Raw genomic sequence first — 20,040 nt, 5'->3', positions numbered from 1 at the left:
TCAATATTCATATACCCTTTATTTGCTTCAGTGTAACATTCCATGCTAATTGCAGATGTAATATTCATGAGTGTAAATATAAGAATTAACAACTCGGGGTTGGTTTTCTTCACTTTTGCTTTACATGTGAATATTTTGGCTTACAAAATTAACAGAATACAGTAAATAATCCTCCCATACTTTATACAAACTACATGATTTTGATATACAAGGATTCTATTTTTATTACAGTGACAATATACAACCATATCTATTTACAATGCAAAAAGTATATAAACCACATTTTAAACATTCTGCTACTGGCAGCCACTATTGTTTAGGAGGTAGCTTTAATTAACAAAATGAACTGAAGCCACATTTCCCATCATGTGTTCTATCAAATAATTTACAATACAAAGATAAAAATTCATTGTATGAACAGTATATACAGTTTAATTCTCAAAACAGCAATCTAGCTTTAAATCTTAATGAGGATGTCTCCAGAGTAACTGGGATGGCAGTGGATTTGCTCTTAAATTTAGTGTATTGTTCAAGAAACATACATATATTTACTTAATCATGCATTCATAACTTTGGATTAATCGATTTCAAACTAAATATAGATAAATGGATTGCTGATTGTACTTAAATCATTTGGGTCTCAGGACTTGAATGGTTTAAAACTATTGCACTGATTTACATGAAAATCAGTGACTCTGCACAGTGTACTTCACTCTAAGTAAAATAATTGGAAAAATGCTTTTCTTTACTGCAAAAATGCTTTCCATTTTCCCTCCATTTGCTAAAATCTCAGTCTATTCATAGGTATTATTGCAACACTGTAACATTCTACAGGCTGCAGAGTATTAGCTGGTCTTTCTGCAAAGACAGCGGTGTACAATGACAGCACCGCTAACACCCCCGATGCATCAATACTCCTTCCAACAGTGTGACCTGGCTGCCTAATTCTAAAGCAAGTTCCTGTGGTTCACCTGAAGTCATGCATCATCACTGGAAAAATGTGTTCAACCCTATTATTCCGGACAGCTGTTAATATTCTTATTTCATCATCTACAGGTATTGTGGATTACAAGTGCTTGATTGTAACAAAACTTTTTTGTTAAAAATTGAGTATTCTGAAATACAAAACAAACATGGTATTCCTATATTGCTGTCACAGTTATGTGTGGGAGAATTAATCCCTTTTTTGGCCCTGCAGTAAAATTCATCCTGAGATTCAATGCTGAATACACTATACAAAGCTAGCAAGAGAGGTTTTTTGCTCAATTATAGAAAAGTCACATTTAAAAATAATTTCTTTTACTATTAAACAGCTGTCTTTTAAATTGTGCTTTGGCAGGAAAAATGAAAAAGAAATCAACAGAACGTACCTCACCAATAGCAGAAGCAAAGTACAACTGGAGTACCATGTGGAAACGTATCATTAGCATGTAAAAAAATGTATAAAAGAAACCACTATTGTGTGGAAAAAGAGTAAAAATATTGGGTAACAAATTTGGTTTACCAATTATTTACAGTCAGGGCAATCGATTAATTTGTTTCATTATTTTTTCATGTATGGCTCAAGAAATTACTGCCCACTTCCCTTCTTTACAAGTGACACTAAACAATGATTACAAAAGTGTTTCCTGCTCGGAAAGGTCAAAACAGGCAACAGTCTATGAAGGATTATACCTCTTTATTAGAACAGCTGATGGCAAAAGGCCTTTTCAGTCTTTAATTCTTGGTATGTTGTAGGCATAACGAACCAAAGGGAACCCTCGGCTTTGGTAGAAGCATGCACGGCCACAGGCCTGCACTTGGTCTGAGCTGTCCGACACGAAGGAGTCGTCCTCATCCGCATAGTCAGAGTGGGCTGACTGGGTTCCACAGTCTGACCAGTAGCCATCCGCCCTTTGGCAAGGCACCACTGCCAGTGCGGGGCAGCTGTGTGATTTGATCAAGTGTTTACAGGGCACAGTCTTGGATAACAGGAGTGATTCGCAGCATTCACACACAGCGATGTTACCCTGCAAGTGCGTGTAGACACCACAGTCATAGTAAAAATCCTGCGTCACACAGCCCCCTTGAGTGTTGACGGCTATTGCCACTGCTCCATTCTTCCTGGTCATGTGGCGCCTGAGCAACTTCCAGTCTTCCTTGAACTTCGGGTTGAAGAACACGTACAGGACTGGATTAAGGCAAGCAGGCAGTGGGAAAAATATCAAAGTAACAGACTTCATGATTTCAGGGCTGATAGAAATCGCAGTGATCAACGGTGCAAATGAGAAGAATGCAACAGGACAGAAAAAGATGCAGTTCGTGAAGATTAGCCAAGCGACATGCTTAATCATGCTGGACTGTGAGTTTTCAGAGAGGTCCTCTTTCTCCAAGTTGCAATACAGTTTAGTGTAGATAACAGCCATTAGCAAAAATGCTAATGAATTCAGGAGCACTAAAGTTACGGTGAAACCTAACAAAGGTGTTTCTCCAGTGGGGAAGGGCAAACAAAGGGGTGATGCTGAGTACTCCGCTTTGTAAAATAGTGGTAAGCATCCTGCTGCCATGGCACACAGGAAAGCAAAAACTGCTGCAACCTGAAATTGTTTTTGGCGATTGCTTTTCCCCTTTTTAATGATCTCCTTCGCAGAGAAGCTCCGTTCAACAGCTGCCAACATCAGGAAAAAAATGGCACTTTCTGACGAAAAGACGGCAAGAAACCCAGCCGCTCTGCAACCACTGCCAGTCTCCCACCATATGCCAAATTCAGCAAATCTTCCCCAAGAGACAGCATCCAAGAAAGTTAAAATACCAGTATAGACTCCCATAAATAAGTTAGAGATAGAAATCAGACCTATAAACAGTTTAGAAGATGGCAATGGAGTACAGGATGCAAATATTGTTAACATGACAAGCAGGTTGAAGAATAAAGCAACCAAAAAAATGAACCAAACAGTAAGTCGAATCATCCAGCTGCCCAATAAATATTCACAAGGCTTAAAAGCACCTAGAAGAAAGAAAAAAAAAAAAAAAAACAAACAAAAAAACAAAACAGAAGGACAAGCAATTTAGGAAAAAAATTGTGCCTTAATAAGCAAGGTTTTCAAAAGGTATTACGTGAGCAGTCCTCATTAATTCATGAATAGAGCACACATCTGAACTGCTAAACAGGTCAGTTGAAAGTAAACTATTCTGCTGAAGCTATTTACTAATTAATTATGCCTGAAATAATAATTACAGTGATGAATGGTCACTTGAGAATACTTCATGTAAACAAGCTCCCTAAACAAACTTAATTACCTTTCAGCTACTCAAAATAGCTTTCATTAGTGCCAGGTAAATACCTTTTGTTTTCTTTAGATTTCATACTTCTTTTAAAAACCACTGGTACCAAATAAAAGCTAATGTTCAGAACCAACTTGCAAAGTGAAAGAATTTTTTAGAAGTAGCATGTTCTCTTGAAAAATGACTCGCAAACATGCCTTGTGGAGCAACTTTTGGTCACAGGGAAGCATCTGTAAAACAGCTGACAAATTCAATTTATCAGCTTTAACAGGGACAGGAATTCACCACAAGCCCTCTCCCCAACCCTTGTCACTGAAAGGCACTGTGAGCTTGGAAAGCCATATCAGGAAAATGATTTTTTGCTGCTTCTTCTTTTGCCACTTAAGAAAAATAATAAAATACAGCCAACAAGAAAAATAATACGAACTGAGACAAGGAGGAAAGGTCACTGCTCCTGCTTACCCCTTTAATCCTTCTAATTGCTATTTATTCCATAGGGAAATCCTACTGATTTTAAGTAACAATTAGAAGAGTTTAACCCCTCCTACATCCCCATTAAGCACTGCTAATTGTCCGAAGCACAATAGTTGGGGATCTCTCCCTGCGGTCAGGCACTCTGGGAGCTGAAGGCAGAGCAGGAAAGCCCCAGACTGTGCTACCACCTCAGGCTGGAGCTTCGGAGCTGGATTCAGCCTATGACTCCTGGCTCTGCACAGCTCATGCTCTCCCTTCAGGCAGGTGAAAGGTAAGTACAACCCATCCCTCCTGCAGGCTGGAACAGCAACGAGGCAGAATGATTAAATGCCAGCACAAAAATCTCCCAAAGCATAAGGCAACTTCCAGAAACTACTGAAGTGACAAATCAAAAAAGAATCTGCTTGTTTGTTTAAACGAGCAAGCTTCATTTCTGGGCAAGAAATAATGGTGCTAACTGGATTATCAGATCAGTAAAATCCCTTTTTTTTACAGATATTTCTAAGACATCCTCGCCAGAATAATTATTTTTACGGTACATTCATGTGATGCAAAAATACATGCTACGCTGAATCTACTTATAAATGAAAACGACTTTCACCTTAGGAAATGTAAAAGTGTCAGTGCTGTGCTTCAAAAAGCACTTTTCTAGTAGCTGTGCAGCGAGGCATCTTTGGAGAAAAAAATCCACCACATTTTCCTGTCTTTCTCCCAGGGTCTAGCTATCCTGAGAGTTAAAAATTACCCTCCCCTTTAAACAATATTCCCAGCCCACAGGGGGAAATTCATGCTGGGAAAGAAGAGTTTCATGGCTTTCAGTGCTATGCTACTTGAATGCCACTGTTCAGCAATCCATTCCTGCCATTAGGCAAAGCAGAAAGTGGATCTACGAGATGAGCAATGATTCAGAGCTTAGACGGTGGGTGGAGTGTCCTACTTATAACCAAATGACAGCACTGGTATAGAAAACAAGTTGTTTGGGAGGGACTGGTAAAAAACAAGGCAAATTGTGAACTTGTAGAACACGCTCTTCCTTCCTTTTAGAGCTACAGCATCTCTGGCATGGGCAAAAAGAGAGAGCTAAAAGCTTTAAAGATTTAACCTATGTAACACACCATCTGAATTCTCATTCTGTGAACAAAAGATCAAAAGCAAATAAGCAGCATTGGTCAAATTATTTCTCAGATTACATATGGCTACATTAATAATGTATTTTGACTTTCTGACCACAATTTTCTTTTGGTTGTGATTAAGAAGTCCTTGGGATATTCTGTATACTAAAGCCAGAGCTAGCCAAGAGATGAAATGCTGACAGATTTTCATAATGGATGTAAAGCACCAGTTTAGGAGAAGAGAATGAAACAAAACTTGGAACCCCCCTGCTCATCCAGTATTAACTTCTGTGGAAGTATGCCGTTCCCCCTGTCTGTGTGCTCCTATTTGTGCAAAGATGAGGGTATAAGAAGTACAGAAGGAATCCTCTGGAGAGCCCATGGCAAAGGCAAGGTTGTAGGGCACCACAGCAAATGCTTTCAGAGCCAAGTAGAACCATGTGTGGAAATTTGCAGTTTGAGGAAGATAAGCTGAAGGGCAGCAATGAAGCTGCCAAGGATGGAAATACTTGTTTGCAAGATCAAAGACTTTCAACACTCCTGGGCTGTTCAAGCCTGAATTGGAATAGTTCTGATATGCCAATAAGAATACTCATTGCACAGGTAGCTGTAGCAGTTTAAGATGCTACCTGTAACAGCCCTCTGCTGTCAGTTAATGCAGCTACAGTAGGGCTGGGGAACAGATTAGCTGAAGTATTCCCCATTCTCTCTCCTGCAAAGATAATCAAGTTTAGTTAAAACCACCCATGACAGTAGTTTGAGTTAAGCTTTTAAAGCACAGGCTGACTTCACATTGAAGCAGATGAGCATTCGTACAGGCATCTCTTTGGCAACAGTAACACAGAATTAGAGGGCAGTGCATTAAACACAGCAGGTTCTAAATACAAGCATTACAGTCTTGCTTGTTCTGCTTATGGAAACAAAGTTCTGTTTTTTCCTAGTATAGTTCTCCAGTATAGTGCTATGTGTCTAAAGCTGAGCCAAATCTTTGTGACTGTTCATCCAAAACAATACTGACATCAACTGAAGTTTCACTCAAGCTTTGTAGAATTTCATGTTCTGTGTACAGAATGACTAGGAGGAATGAAACATGTAATTCTGCAGACAGCTATTTGCATAACATCATGCTAAAGCACATAATAAGATTTACCTGTTGCTGGTGTACAGTGAATAATAGTCTGTCCCAGTTCCTCATTTTCCTCATTTCTTAGAACATCTGCATCAGCTGTATCCAAGTAAAAATGAAAACCAGGTTAATTGTAGGAAGAAAAAGTGAAATTCAGCAAAGCTGCCTAGGATGGAGGTAGCCCTTTGAAAGATCAAAGGCCTAACACTTCACCAGCATTCAAGACTTTAACAGTGGAGCCGTTCCCATTTGGCACATGAAGTCACATGCTCAGTGCAGGAATCGCTGCAGCAGTTTGAATTACTATTGCATGTCCCAGCTACTCACAATGCTCTATAACATAGCAGCAATATCTTTCATCACTGGAGAAAGATCTATGGGCCTTGAAGCGCCACAAAGAACTGTCGTGGTTTAAGTGAAACCACATGGTTTAAGTGAAAGGACAAGTCCTTTCTGAACAGAAAGGTCAAAATACTAAGAACCATAGCACTTTTTCTGCTCTGGCAGAAAATGACAGAAAAATACTGGCAATTATTCTTTTATTATTATTTTTATTTTTTTTTTTTAAACAGGCAAATCTTGCACTGTCAGATAATACATTTCACTTTCATTTAGAAGGAACGTGGCAGTGCCAATCTGTAAGCAACTCCTAAGCACTTTCAGGGACAGCTTTTGTATCCCTATAAATATTTTCATTTTCCAAATTTCCTTATTCAAAGACAACATACACCATTATTCAGTCTAGTCTGGCCCAAAATAATACTGCTGGTTTAGCACAATGAAACGCTTACCCTTCTCACGATCCAGCAAGGCACCTTGATCTTGGTGACCCGAATCTTCAGCATTAGAGTTTAAGTAAGAACCACAACCCCAAAATGCACAGCACTGATAAGCATATGGTACAGAGAGTGACCTGAAGTACAGGCAGAATACCAGTGTTACCCATTGTAACCAACATTAAGATTACCATCTATTAATAACATTTAGATAGGACACTTGAGTGCCAAACTATAAGCTTCTTTTTGTCAAAGTCACTAATAAAAAATTATTACTTCAAACTAGATCAGTTGTAACCATTTTTGATGAATTTTTGCACTGAGATAAAGAACTGGTGAAGACCTACATGTCTGCTGCAAGGAGTACAATGAAAATACTGTGATGTTTAGCACTCTTTACTACTGATTCTACTCCTTATACAAACCAAATTCTGATCAGTGTTTGTGGCGTTCCTGTGCAAATGAAACTGCAAACTAATTAAGCAAACTAATTAAGGAGTAACTGCTTTGTAAGTAAGCTAATTCCCAGATGATATTAAAAATTACGTCTTTCCTTCCCACTCTTCACTTTGTGGCCCCAAAAGAGGAGGGTTTTCTTCCCTATTTTGTTTATTTGAGTTTAACAGAAATGGCACACACTATTAATTATGGTAGAGAAGTACAGCGGCACACAGAGATTTAAGAAGTTCACATAAAAAAATGAGATAATAGCAGACCAGAAGCTGATTTTTCTGACTCAAGGTTACAATATCAGCTATCTGCAGTATTGTTTCTGAATTCTGTTCTTGTAAATGTCATCAGTCTGAAGGATCCCACAATGCTTTAGTTCTCAAACACAGATCAAAACCTAAAAACAATCTGCTGTTTCTACAGGACTGCTGAGGCCTGATTCTAAAAGTGGCATGGATTCCTTCCTTGGTCTTAGACAAATTAATAGTATGGGAAAAAAAATCTTTAACTGCTTCTTAATGTACAGCAAGACCTTTGAAAATACAAAGCAGTTAATCACTGTCTGATCCACCTCACACTGAAATCAGTACTGGGCTTCCATTTGAATGATTACTGTGACTCTGATCATTTGCCTCCAAGAACAGATAGTGTATGTATTTATAAAGTGCGGTGATTATGGAAGCAAGACATCTGTGCATCTGCTCCCATTTTCCACGCTCTGAAAGACAGATGAGCTCAGTTCAGTAACAACTGGAATCCACCAAAAAACACTACTCCAAAGTCAGGTGCTATCTGCCTGACAAGTGGTGGAGGAAAAATATAAAAAGTTCCAAGGAACCAAGCCTGCAAGTGGCTTCTATGCTAGAATAGTCAGGTACCCTTTCATATATGCCAACAAAAGGCAATACAGGACTCAGCAGAGGGCCTGACCAGCAGGTCAAAGGAGCTGATTCTGCTCTACCTTAACAGAGTAGACCCCTCTACTCTGTCGAGACCCCACTTTGGAGTACTGCATACAGTCCTGGTGTCCTCAGCATAATGACATGGAGCTGCTGAAGCAAGTGCAGAGGAGGGCCACAAGGATGATCAGGGGGCTTGAGCACCTCCCTTATGAAGACAGGATGAGAAAATTGGGGCTGTTCAGCCTTGAGAAGAGGAGGCTGTGTGAAGACTTCATAGCAGCCTTCCAGTACCTGAAGGGGGCCTGTAAGGATGCTGGAGAGGGACTCTTCATCAGGGACTGTAGTGATAGGACAAGGGGTAATGAGCTCAAACTTAAAACAGGGGAAGTTTAGGTCAGATAAAAGAAAGAAGTTCTTTACTGTGAGGGTGGTGAGGCACTGGCACAGGCTGCCCAGAGAAGCTGTGGCTGCCCCATCTTTGGCAGTGTTCAAAGCTGGACAGGGCCTGGAGCAACCTGGTCTAGTGGAAGGTGTCCCTGCCTGTGGCAGAGGGTTGAAACTGGATGAACTTAAGGTCCTTGCCAAACCATTCTATGATACATCACGAGTATTATCTAAACTGGCTTAATTTATTGTCTTATTGCTTGCTACTGTCAAAACAAGTGAGACACTCTGTGGTGTTATTTACCAACATACCGGAGCTTTGCAAAGCTCTTTGCTGCCAAAGCTTCTTTCAACTCTGAATTGCCTGCAAGTTTAAGCTGGTTCAGTCCACTCAATCCTTCAGTTGGAACTGAAGAGAGCTCATTGAAACTCAGGTCTCTGAAATGTGAATATTAAGACATCGTTACAACAAAGTAAGTTTGAAGATCCTTTAGCATACATTTCACTGAAATAAGAAGGCTCTTTAGGCCTCATACTGAGGCTGTGGCCTGGAAAATGCCTGTCAGCGCAACAGGCACTGCAAACAATGGTCAGCTAGTGAGAGGTTTCGCCATTCACACGCGAAACACACAACGGGTAAATATCAATTTTAAGCTAAAAATATTTACTAGCTCAGCAGTTTAATGCTAGAGAGAGGAGGTTGCTGCACAGAACAGTCTACTTACAGGTTAACAATAGCTCCAACAGCGGTGAAAGCTTCCTTGTGGATCTGTCGGATCCGATTTCTACTGAGGTCACTACAAAGAATGCCAAATGAGATTATTTTATCAGTTTTATCAAAACTTTGTAACAGCCACCGTACTGAGTGAAAAAAGCTAAGGTGACAAATGCATTATGCCTGTGTCAGAAAAGCTGGACAACCCTCCTGCTTCCCTTCTCTCCCCTAGTCAGCCAGGTGCAGTAGCAGCCAAATCCCTTGGTAAGGCAGCTGTATCCTGCTTCACCTCACCCCCAAAGGATAATCCATCTCCCATTCCTGCCCTGCTTCCATTCCTTCCTGGCGCTATCGTCACAGCCTGTGTTCCCAAGGCATAAACTGACTCTAGCATCCCCTAATCCCAGGGTGAAGGTGCCAGGAAAATCACTTTGATGACAACCAGACCAGTGGCAGGGAACATTGGCAGGGAAGGGGGGAGGCAACACAACAACAAGCAGAAGGGCCTCCACTCTGCTGGATTTCAAAATCCAGCTGAATCACCATGACTTATATTATGACATTCCTTTTGAAACACCTGTCAATTTTTATCCTGATAATTTCAGTGTTCCTCATACAATCTTCCTAAAGCAAGAGATATAGGAGAAAGAGATAATTTTGTTTACTGGGCTGCTCATCCTGAGGAAAACAGATAGGATCTCTGCAATAAATACTGTATAATGGAATAATACAGTAATAACATAATGCAAGATAGCAGTGATATAATGCAAAATATTGGAGTACCAAAAAAACACCACCTCCTTTTTCAATCTCCATATATACATATATATGTTTTAGAAGTATCTTTATAGGCTAGAGAAACAAAATGGAGAATCAAAAGATCAGGAATGAAACTAGCTGCTGCTAATATTTCCTGCACATGGTTTCCTTCACCTTAGGATCCAGCACACTTGGGTTTTTGCCATCAATTAGATTTATAACACCAAGCAGTTTACATGAGAATAAAAAACATTATCATGTTTTACTCAGAATGCAGTTATGTGCACTTACAGGACACGAAGGGAGGACAGTCCTTGAAAGGTATCCTCTGTGATTTCATGGATTTGATTGTGCTGTAAAGAACTGCAAAGTGAAGAAGTATAAAGAGAACTAATTAGCTAACTGGTCTGACCTCAAACCAAGGGGTAGGTAGCTCCACGCCTGCCAATTCATAGATTTAGCCTTACCGATGGCAAGGTTTTTCTCATTTCCCCTTGCAGGCCAACAGTTTTACTATTTCCCATAGCCATGTTAATACAACCATGAAGCTCCTTCATGGCACCTCTGCCTAATCCCAACTCACAACTCATTTATAATTCAAAAGAGACTTAAGCGAGGACTGAATTATTTCCAAGCAAAAAAGTAACACTTTGCAAACTATGAAGAATCACACTGAGATTTAAAGCAAATCTACTTCATTTTGCAGGGAATCTTTAGGCATGTTCTGACCCTCAGTGTACTTTAATTTCTCAAAATACAGATTTATGAAAGGAAACATGTTGACAAACACCTCAAGAGCTAATGGGAGAACTGTACTTGCAGGTCAGTAGCTCCCTTTACAATGAACCACATGTACAATGAGCCTGAAGATGTCAAGAGCATAACAGCAAAGGCCTTTAAGAAGTTTATTATGAAGAAGCTTGAGTGCAGTAGAGATAAAAGGAGAAGTAAGAACATATGCAAACATGTTCCACAACTTAGGCAGAAATATTGTTTAGGGTCTGGAAATAAGCTTAAGAAAATTCAGTGAAGCAAGGAAAAGCAAAGATGGGTTTTGAATGTGCCTTACAGGGAGTGGAGGAAAAAGCCATTTTACACAAGCATAGGCTGATGGTTAGAGGGAGCTGAAGAAGAGCAGAAGAGATAAGAGGCAAAAAGAAAAACACATAAATGCTCATTCCATTTATGTGTATAGCAATACTATTCTGAAATGCAGGATTCCTTTTTGTGCCACATGAACAATTTAAACTTAGCTAATTGAGGAAATTTAACCACTAAAAACAAGTGGTTGAATTCTCTGTCCAGAACACTTCTCACATTAGATGGTCATATCTCCGTCTTTAATCTCAGAAACTTAGAATCAAACACAAGCAAAAAAGTTTCTAGAGACTTGGATTCAGCATACTAAGGAGTCAATAAAGATAAAAACCATGTTTTTTTTCTTACATTTCTTCCAAGGAATGGCAGCCTTTAAAACTTGGCAGGTCCTTTATATTATTATAAGACAAGTCCCTTCAAAACAGAAAACAGGAGAAAGGTGCTTAGTCCAGCTCTTCTCTACTAGAAACGTCTCATCATTTGTAACCATTAAATGGATTGGCATCATCTTCCTGTTAGCAATGTTCTGAGAAGAAACTAAGGGCAGTTTACAGAAAATCATGAAGGGAATCACAATTCAATCACTGAGGTAAAGCCAGCAACCATTACAAAAATTTCACCCATCCCAAAGCTATTCGACAAACTTCAACTACTGAAACTGGTGCCTTGTGATTGAAAAGTAACAGAAAACCAGGCTGTGTCTCTGCAGTGGCTTTGACAGCTCATGAGATACCTCCCAACCAGTATTTTTGATTCTATATCCTATACCTACATATATTCTATTTCACTGCTTTCACTTCTGCATCTGGATATGTCTACTGCAAAACCACACTGTACAAATTCATTGAATTCTGAGAGTTGTAATCTAAAAAGGTTTACTAATAATCTGCTTTTTCAGAATAAACTGGATAGATGGTATGCAGTGCAGGAATTTAGTGCAAATTTTGATTTAGTGTGTTGGTACGTCCTTGCAAAGCATCCTCAAATTTCTGTTCCAAAATAAACTGCCATTTGAAAATAAATTCTACCTCGTCATTTCCCCCCCCCCCCCAGTTTGTCTTCTATAAAACAGAACCTATTTTTCTCCTCCTTTTTTCACCACTTGCTTTTGTTCCAAATTTTCCTGCATGTATACTTTGTAAACATAGCTTTGCCCCTCCCCTCCCAATGGTTTAATTTACTAGTTTGGGTTTCTTTGCATTTATTCTAAAACACCCTTTTATTGCTTATTCTGTCTTTCCTTTGTATGACTATCCTCTTCCTAATCCTCATATCTATTTCTCTTAGTTCATGATGCTCCCTCCTGTGTTCTCAAACACAGAAAGTCACAGCACCGTAACTAAACTTTACTCTGAATGTAGATGACTACTGTTGTGTTACCAGTGAGTGGTGGCAGAATGAGTTTGAAGATGCAAAGACTGTTCTGCAGCACCACCTTACATGGATTTTATACCATAAGAAAGAAACACAGTGCATGGCTATAAAAGGAATAGAAGTCATTACATCAATTCTGCCATGAGTCTTGATTCTTAAAATCAAGAAGCTGCAATCGGATCTCCAACTCCAACAGAACTACTAGGATGAGCATTTCTAAGCAATACTTTTGCTGTATATTAGATTTAAGTTTCTTTCAAAACATTTTGGTGCACATGAAAATAGAGGAGTGTATACTTACAAAGTTCGTAGCACCTTTTGCTCTTCGCATAAATTAACAGGAATACTGTTTATCTTGGTCCCTGTTAGAGTTCTGTGAGGAAAAAAGGGAAAACATAAATGTTTGCATTGTTGCTGGGAGATGGCATGTAAAAGCAGAATAAGGATGGTATCTCAGCTACCAGGGTGCTAGATTAACCATCAGTTTGTTTGTTTGGAAGCGGCCAAGTTTTCTGGCTTTCAGTTCTGTGAGAGAGAAGTTAGTATCAATGGGCTTTTCATAGGCTGTTATCAGCTCACCCTATTAAAAGAATAATTAAGAGGCACCCAGATACCACATTAAGGAAAGCTATATAATTACATTTTTTGACAGGAAGAGAACATATAAGTAGTCACTCTCCAGACCCACTAATCGTGTTTCAAACACTTCATGAGAGTGTCAAAGTAAATAAATTATTGCAAAAGATTTCTGTAGAAGATACTTACAAGCTCTCCAGGTTAACAGTTCCTGTCAAATTAGGAAACCACTGCACCATGCTGGCACCCCGAATGACCCTAAGAATATTCCCACAAAAATGAGCCGTAAGCTATCAGGTAGATATTTTCACTAACAAGACATTCTAACATTCTTACTGCTTTTGTGTAAGTTTTACACTTGAACAGTATGTAAAAGTATTTTCACTGCTTCTTATACTAGTAATATGCTTAATAAATCAAACAACTGGAATTCATCAAGCTGATAAGAGTCATATCAATACATGCATACGAAAAGGGCATAAACTCATAGGTAGTTTGTAGTTCAAAGTTTGAAACCTCGCTCCGCTTCACTTACTCGTCACCCTCAGAATTATCTTTTGAGAATGTGCATACACTAACCTGCAAAACATTCTCACAATGCACATCCCTGTTCAAAAAAACACTTAGGATATATTGCAGTTTAAGTAGGAACCTGAGCATTTGGCCTGAGGTTATGTGTCTTATGCAAGGCAATCAAGATTAAAAAAAAAAGGTTGTAGAGCATATTTACTAAAGCTTCTTAACAAACAATAACAATGTTTATTAAAGCTTAATGTAAAAAAATTATAAGGCAGTCATAAGATTTAGTTATTTTGAGTTCTTAGCCACAACATTTCATATCCTTATATCCATTTATTGTTACTGTATAGTTGAGAGTATACTTACAGGGAATGCAGATCTGACAGATTCTGAAATGCTGAGTTCCCCACAAAAGACAAAGGATTATCATACAAATGTCTGGGAAATAAAAAATGTGTTTTAATCCTTGTTCTTGTTCTTACAGTCACTGTCTGCTACATACTAAAAATAGGTGCATAAAAATTACTTACATTGTTCTTAGAAGGGGGTTTCCTGCAAATGCACCATCAGGAATTATGGAAATGTAGTTACTGTGAAATCCCCTAAAGATATTGGAGAAGAAAAAAAAAAAATTAAAAATATACTGCCAGTAGATTCAACCAATAGTTATTTTCTTCACACCTACTCAATTTCCAATCATGCCAAAACCAGGATTGTAGATACATAAGTCAAACTGTAGGAATAACTTGGAAGGAATGATTTCTGTCTTCTGTACATCAGGTAAACAAAAAATATTTAATTAGAAAGAAACTATCTCTGTCCCAAAACATAATCCTGTGCTTTCTTTCTTATTCCTTCTCTCTTAAGGAGGGGACAAGGAAAACATGTGCGGTCAGTGAATATCTAATTCTGCTACTGGGGGCCAAAACCAGCTCAGATTCAGGATCTATGGTAATGGTTCTCCTTGAAGAAATTGCTTACTTATACAGCTCCAAAATGAATTCAATAGGTTCCCTGTCTAGCTGATGATTATATTTTCCTTTAATTATAGCTTCACTTAGCATTACTTAACCTGATTTAGACTGCTGCATAATAAGACAAGCATTCCTAAATCCTGGATTTTTTTTTTCTCTTTATTTATGAAAAGGAGAAAGAAAACTGGTAAAAAGGGAGAATAAGTAATACTCACAACTCCTTTAGACTTGGCAGTGCTTTTATGGCTTCAGGAAACTCTACCATGTTATTATAATTTAAATCCCTAGAAGAAAAAAAAGTAGGAGAATCATAAAATTTCTAACAGTGGTCATGAATTGTCAAAATAAGGTTTGTTTAAGACAATTCAATGAAAATAAAAAGTTCTCAGAAGATCTTTAACTAGACCATAGAATAACTTAACTTATATTTAGCCTTCTAATGTTTTACATGTTTTATAACCAGCTAATAACTTAGGTAAGATATTTAATATTATCTAGAGGATTATGCATATTAAGTCAAATGCTTCTTTAAAGCAAAGCTCGTTATTTTTCAACACCTCATAGATTTTTCTTCACTAGAATTTACATGGAAATAAACTAAGATTTCAAAGTAAAAAAAAAAAAAAAAAGAGTAGACAGAAATGACTACTCTTTATTAGCTTTCAGACTGTAGAAAACAAAAAGTAAATACGCCATTAGGTAATAGCAGACCTTGTAGCAAAACCAATTACAAACCCTGAACAGGAGAAGAGGGAAATCTCATCGCACTGATTCAATACACATCAGTGACAGGGAACTGTTGAAACCACAGTTAACCTGTCACCATTCCAGCAGTAATGTCAAGACCTGCTACAGCTGTGTTTCTGTGAAATGGACTCCTTATGAGCAGCAAAAACTCATGTAAAAAGTCTTGCATTTGCTATGCATATATACATAGCATCTAATTATTACTTAATTGAGGTTCTAAGAGAATGACAACACAGTTGGAGTAAGCAGCATTCCTGGACTCATCCAAACTCTTCATGTTAACAGAGGCTGTCACTGGCTTGCTCTTGCCCTCCTTCATTTGTTTTATTTATTTAGCATTCTCCCAAGCATACCAAAATGTGCCACTGAGGCAATACTGCATGTTAGATGTTTGATCTGTGAGACAAAGGGAAGTGGGGAATGTAACCCAAGCAGCTGAAAGGCATTCCTTGGCAAGGAGACACTCTGGAGATGGAGTAGTACTGCAGATGTGGCATCTGGCCACCATGGACACCCCATACTGAGAGGAGTAGGAAGTGTCAGCAGGGACAGCATACACAAGGTGAGGGGAAGGTGATTCTTCCCATCCCCATCCAAAAGAACATAAAGCTCACTGTTTCAGATAAACCAGTCCATTATCTTAATATCTGCCAGTATTTGAAGTGAACTCAAGTCAATCTCTTGTATGAGATGCTGAGAACCAGGAGCTGGGCTGTTTCCTACCAGCCTGCAGAGGATCGGTTCAGGAGCTGAGTGGACATGTGAGAGACAGTCTCAGTGGCAGGCAGTGGTGCCCACCCGGTATTGGAGGAGACATGGAGAAACAGCTCTCTGGGGCCCTCTGAGAAACCTCCTGTTGTCACACAACAGTTCTGGCAGTGTATCTTAAATGTGTTTAAACCTACAGTAAATCTGAGAAACAAATATTTGTCCCTTATCACCCACAGGGCCACTTAAACACTTCTGATATATCCATCTGACTCAGTGGAGTGCTATGCAAAGATACACCACCCAGATCAGAGCTAGGAACATTAAGAGCTACATCATCCAGCATGATATTTCATCCACACTAATGTTTACCTGCTTCTCAATATAATTAATTAGTTTTGGTGGAGCACTGCACTGATACTAGCCTTCGGTTCCAAGACCTGAGTTGGACCTGAGTGTTGGTGCTGTGCTGCATGGTGCATACATGACTTATGTGCAAGATCTTCACCATACCAGTGATGTAACCTTAATTAAGCTGAGAACGAGACAAACACTGACCAATCCATTACTTTAAGAAGCATACTTACAAGGTTTCAAGGTTGTCTAATCCATCAAAGCAGTGTTTTCCTATAGTTTTTATTTTATTATTATGAAGATGACTAAAAAGCAAAAACAGAAGAAGTATGAAAGCAAGTTAATGATTTCATGCAAGTTAACACATTAGCATGTATTTCTATGAAATCAAGGCAGTTAAATGGTTTAGAAAAAAACACTGCATGAGGTAGGTTATGCAGAAGAATGTCTTTCACTTCCATACAGAAATATTTCATCCTCATGTGGAAACAGAACAGATTGCCTACAGTCAAGACAGCCTATTTTAAACCTTTACTCACAATCCAGAAGGCTAATAAGAATATGCTTGAACATACATAATTTTTCATATCATCCTTGGAGACCTCGTAGCAGCCTTCCAGTATCTGAAGGGGGGCTATAGGGACGCTGGGGATGGACTCTTCATTAGGGATGTAGTGACACGACAAGGAGTAACAGGTTAAAACTTGAACAGGGGAAGTTTAGATTGGATATAAGGAAGAAATTCTTTACTGTTAGGGTGGTGAGGCACTGGAATGGTTTGCCCAGGGAGGTTGTGAATGCTCCACCCCCGGCAGTGTTCAAGGCCAGGTTGGACGAAGCCTTGGGTGGCATGGTTTAGTGTGAGGTGTCCCTGCCCATGGCAGGGGGGTTGGAACTAGATGATCTTAAGGTCCTTTCCAACCCTAACTATTCTATGATTCTACACAGAAACAGGTCTGTGGCAGATAATATTTTCTTCTTGTAATATCTCTGAAAGCTTTCTTTGACAAACATTGGTTCAAAATATCCATTACTAAAATGAGATCTGAGGAACATATGCATCAACTCACTACCTATTGCCTATTTGACTTTTTGTTTAGGAGAAAGTCTTTAAAAAACCTTCAGTGGATTGTCTAGTACACATGGTCTAATCTCGTGTTGGCAGTATAGGCTGTTACTAGACAAGTGAGCTAAAATATAGAAAAAACATAATTTTCAGTGCCATCCACGTAATCAAAGTAACTGAGGAGAGAATCCAAATAACCTATGAAACAGTTACACATACTCACAGAACAACAAGACTTGAAAGGTTTGTAAATGCATAGTCAGGAATGTGTGTTATTTTGTTGAGAGCCAGCGTCAATGCCTGCAGAGAGGGCAGATTGCTGAGTGGGTAGATGGGAACTTCTGTCAGACTGTTGTCATCCAGCCAAAGGTGACGCAACTGCACCAGACCCTCAAAACTGTCTTCTGGTATGGCAGTAATATGGTTGGCATCTAAACGCCTATATTAAAAGAGAAAGAATTCACACAGTAAACTCACAAACCACAGATAAGTAAAAATACCAATTAAAAGAAAGCTTCATAAAAAACTTCTCAGACATTTTTAATAAAACATATTAACAAATTCATATGCTTATAATCAGCCTGTGATTATAACCATATTGAATTAGGAGCATATAATGAATATATTAATTATAAGCATATTTAATTATAAGCAAAGTGAATTGCTAACTGTAGACATCTCGCACACACATACAAAACCTCAGCTGCTAACACCAGAACAAGTCTTTAAAATGGTAGCTTGGTAGTGCATCAAAGATTGCAGATGCATTTATACATTTGAAGTGATTATCATAGACCCATAGAATGGTTTGGGTTGGAAAGCACCGCAAAGCTCACCCAGTTCCAACCCCCTGCCATGGGCAGGGACACCTTCCACTAGACCAAGTTGCTTCCAAGCCCTGTCCAACCTGGCCTTGAACACTGCCAGGGATGGGGCAGCCACAGCTTCTCTGGGCAATCTGTGCCAGCGCCTCACCACCCTCACGGGGAAGAATTTCTTCATAAGATCTCAGCTCTATCTCCCCTCTGTCAGTTTAAAGCCATTCACCCTTGTCCTGTCACTAAATGCCCTTGTAAAAAGTCCCTCTCCAGTTTTCTTGTAAGCCCCCTTTGGGTATTGGAAGACTGCTCTAAGGTCTCCCCTGAGCCTTCTCTCCTCTCCTGTAGCTCCTCCTGTAATGTATTATTCCTATAGCTACACTGTTGACAGCATCACTCCACTTTTTGCTGTGGTGCTGCTCTGCACCTTAAGTGACTAATTTAGAGAACTGCCTTTAAAAGCAGTTCTTGAACAGTCAGAGCTATGAATTATCCTTACAAATAAAATATCTTACCATTAACCAAAACTGAGAAATTTCCCACTCTTGCAGCACCTGCTCCTTCCTTACACATTCCACAATGAGGCAAAATAGCGCATCAGCACTGTTGACCATTGTACATTATTGGATTTGCCATCACGCTTTTCCCCCAAATGAACTCCAATCACAAAGACTGGTGGTAGTGACACACATGGAAAGGGACTTAACCGCCTTCCACACAGAAAGTCAAGTCAAGCGCGACACTTAGCTCTGCTGCAGTTACCGGCTTATCTATGCTGTGGGGCTTCACCTCATCTCCAGGTTTCAAAGCAAGAAAGAAGAACTCCACACCTGGAACCCTAGGAGGCTGAAACACATGTCCTCAGCTCTGGCTCCAGACGCAAAGCCCTAATGACAGGAGGTGCAGGTGCTGGTGGCAGAATCTCACCCAGAATCCTGATCCATGACAACTGACAAACCTGATACTGCAACTCTTTGTCTAATGGCTTTAGCAGCAACAGCAGAAATTCTTATGCAAGATGACGTGCTTTTTCCTCATGCACAACACTCTGAACCAATTTGGTTTGGCATCTTCCTATTCTAGCAGTGTGGTTACTTGAATAGCATCAGTGGCAACCAGGGTAGGCAAAAGACATGGATGGGGACACATTCAGGTTTGTCTACACTACGTCATATAAGCAGATGTGTTGTGAACAGAAGTAGAAAACCACCCATACTAAAAGCTTAAGCTTGGATTTACACAGATGGAAGCCTCAGAAACAGGCAGCAGCAAGGGGTGACCCAGGAAGAAGCAAAACATTAATAAAGCAATATTCTTCATATGGAGCTGGGAGGAAAGGTCAGCAGTGACAGCCCACAGGATGAAACAAACGGACTGTAACCCATCCAAGCCAAGTTAGAGCTGTGAGCAACAGGCAGTGTTTGCCTGTCGTCTGCCCTGGAGGCTGTCTGCTCAAGGTCAACACACAGCTGAACCATGGTGACACTGCTGTGACACCTTGCATAAGTGCCTTTAAACAACTGGTGTACCAGCCCTACGATGTACACTGCTGTCTGGGGAGGCAGAACACATACACCCTCCTCCATTAGCATCGATGACACAAATCAGCATGGGTTTTGACTTCCATTAAAGCATTCATTGTGCTTCCAAAGCCATGATCAGACATGCTCTGGGAACTCCAGCTGAGTTAGTTTAAGAAGTCGTTGCCTCCAGCCTCTTGTCCTGTCCCTCTCTAGGCTGGCAAAGTGGACCAAGTGACTGTGCTGCACTTTGTCCGAGGCAGTCATGACAACTTAAACACTGAGTTTGAAGAGAGAAGACAGGCTTGATGAAGAACTGATACA

General features: G+C 39.6%; 1 protein-coding gene across 8 annotated transcripts in view; it reads right to left on the bottom strand.

Moving 5' to 3' along the window:
• Nucleotides 1–20,040, bottom strand: part of LGR4 (leucine rich repeat containing G protein-coupled receptor 4) — a 90,758-nt gene continuing 70,718 nt past the window's right edge. For all 8 annotated transcript variants that reach the window (XM_057414426.1, XM_057414421.1, XM_057414423.1 and 5 more), the window contains 14 exons: nucleotides 17,602–17,817; nucleotides 16,546–16,617; nucleotides 14,719–14,787; nucleotides 14,060–14,131; nucleotides 13,896–13,967; nucleotides 13,200–13,268; nucleotides 12,736–12,807; nucleotides 11,409–11,474; nucleotides 10,254–10,325; nucleotides 9,214–9,285; nucleotides 8,801–8,926; nucleotides 6,768–6,889; nucleotides 6,001–6,075; nucleotides 1–2,986 (listed from right to left, as the gene is read on the bottom strand). In XM_057414426.1, coding sequence (XP_057270409.1) covers nucleotides 1,710–2,986; nucleotides 6,001–6,075; nucleotides 6,768–6,889; nucleotides 8,801–8,926; nucleotides 9,214–9,285; nucleotides 10,254–10,325; nucleotides 11,409–11,474; nucleotides 12,736–12,807; nucleotides 13,200–13,268; nucleotides 13,896–13,967; nucleotides 14,060–14,131; nucleotides 14,719–14,787; nucleotides 16,546–16,617; nucleotides 17,602–17,817 — 2,452 coding nt within the window. In that variant the 3' untranslated portion in view covers nucleotides 1–1,709. The remainder of the gene's footprint in view (nucleotides 2,987–6,000; nucleotides 6,076–6,767; nucleotides 6,890–8,800; nucleotides 8,927–9,213; nucleotides 9,286–10,253; nucleotides 10,326–11,408; nucleotides 11,475–12,735; nucleotides 12,808–13,199; nucleotides 13,269–13,895; nucleotides 13,968–14,059; nucleotides 14,132–14,718; nucleotides 14,788–16,545; nucleotides 16,618–17,601; nucleotides 17,818–20,040) is intronic.

Source organism: Pezoporus wallicus, unplaced genomic scaffold, assembly GCF_028554395.1.
Source record: "Pezoporus wallicus isolate ANWC-B61680 ecotype Strahan unplaced genomic scaffold, APGP_CSIRO_Pwel_v1 contig_5967, whole genome shotgun sequence".
NCBI lineage: Eukaryota > Metazoa > Chordata > Aves > Psittaciformes > Psittacidae > Pezoporus > Pezoporus wallicus.
The sequence above is the reverse complement of the archived record's forward strand: the minus strand, read 5'-3'. Positions and strand labels throughout refer to the sequence as shown.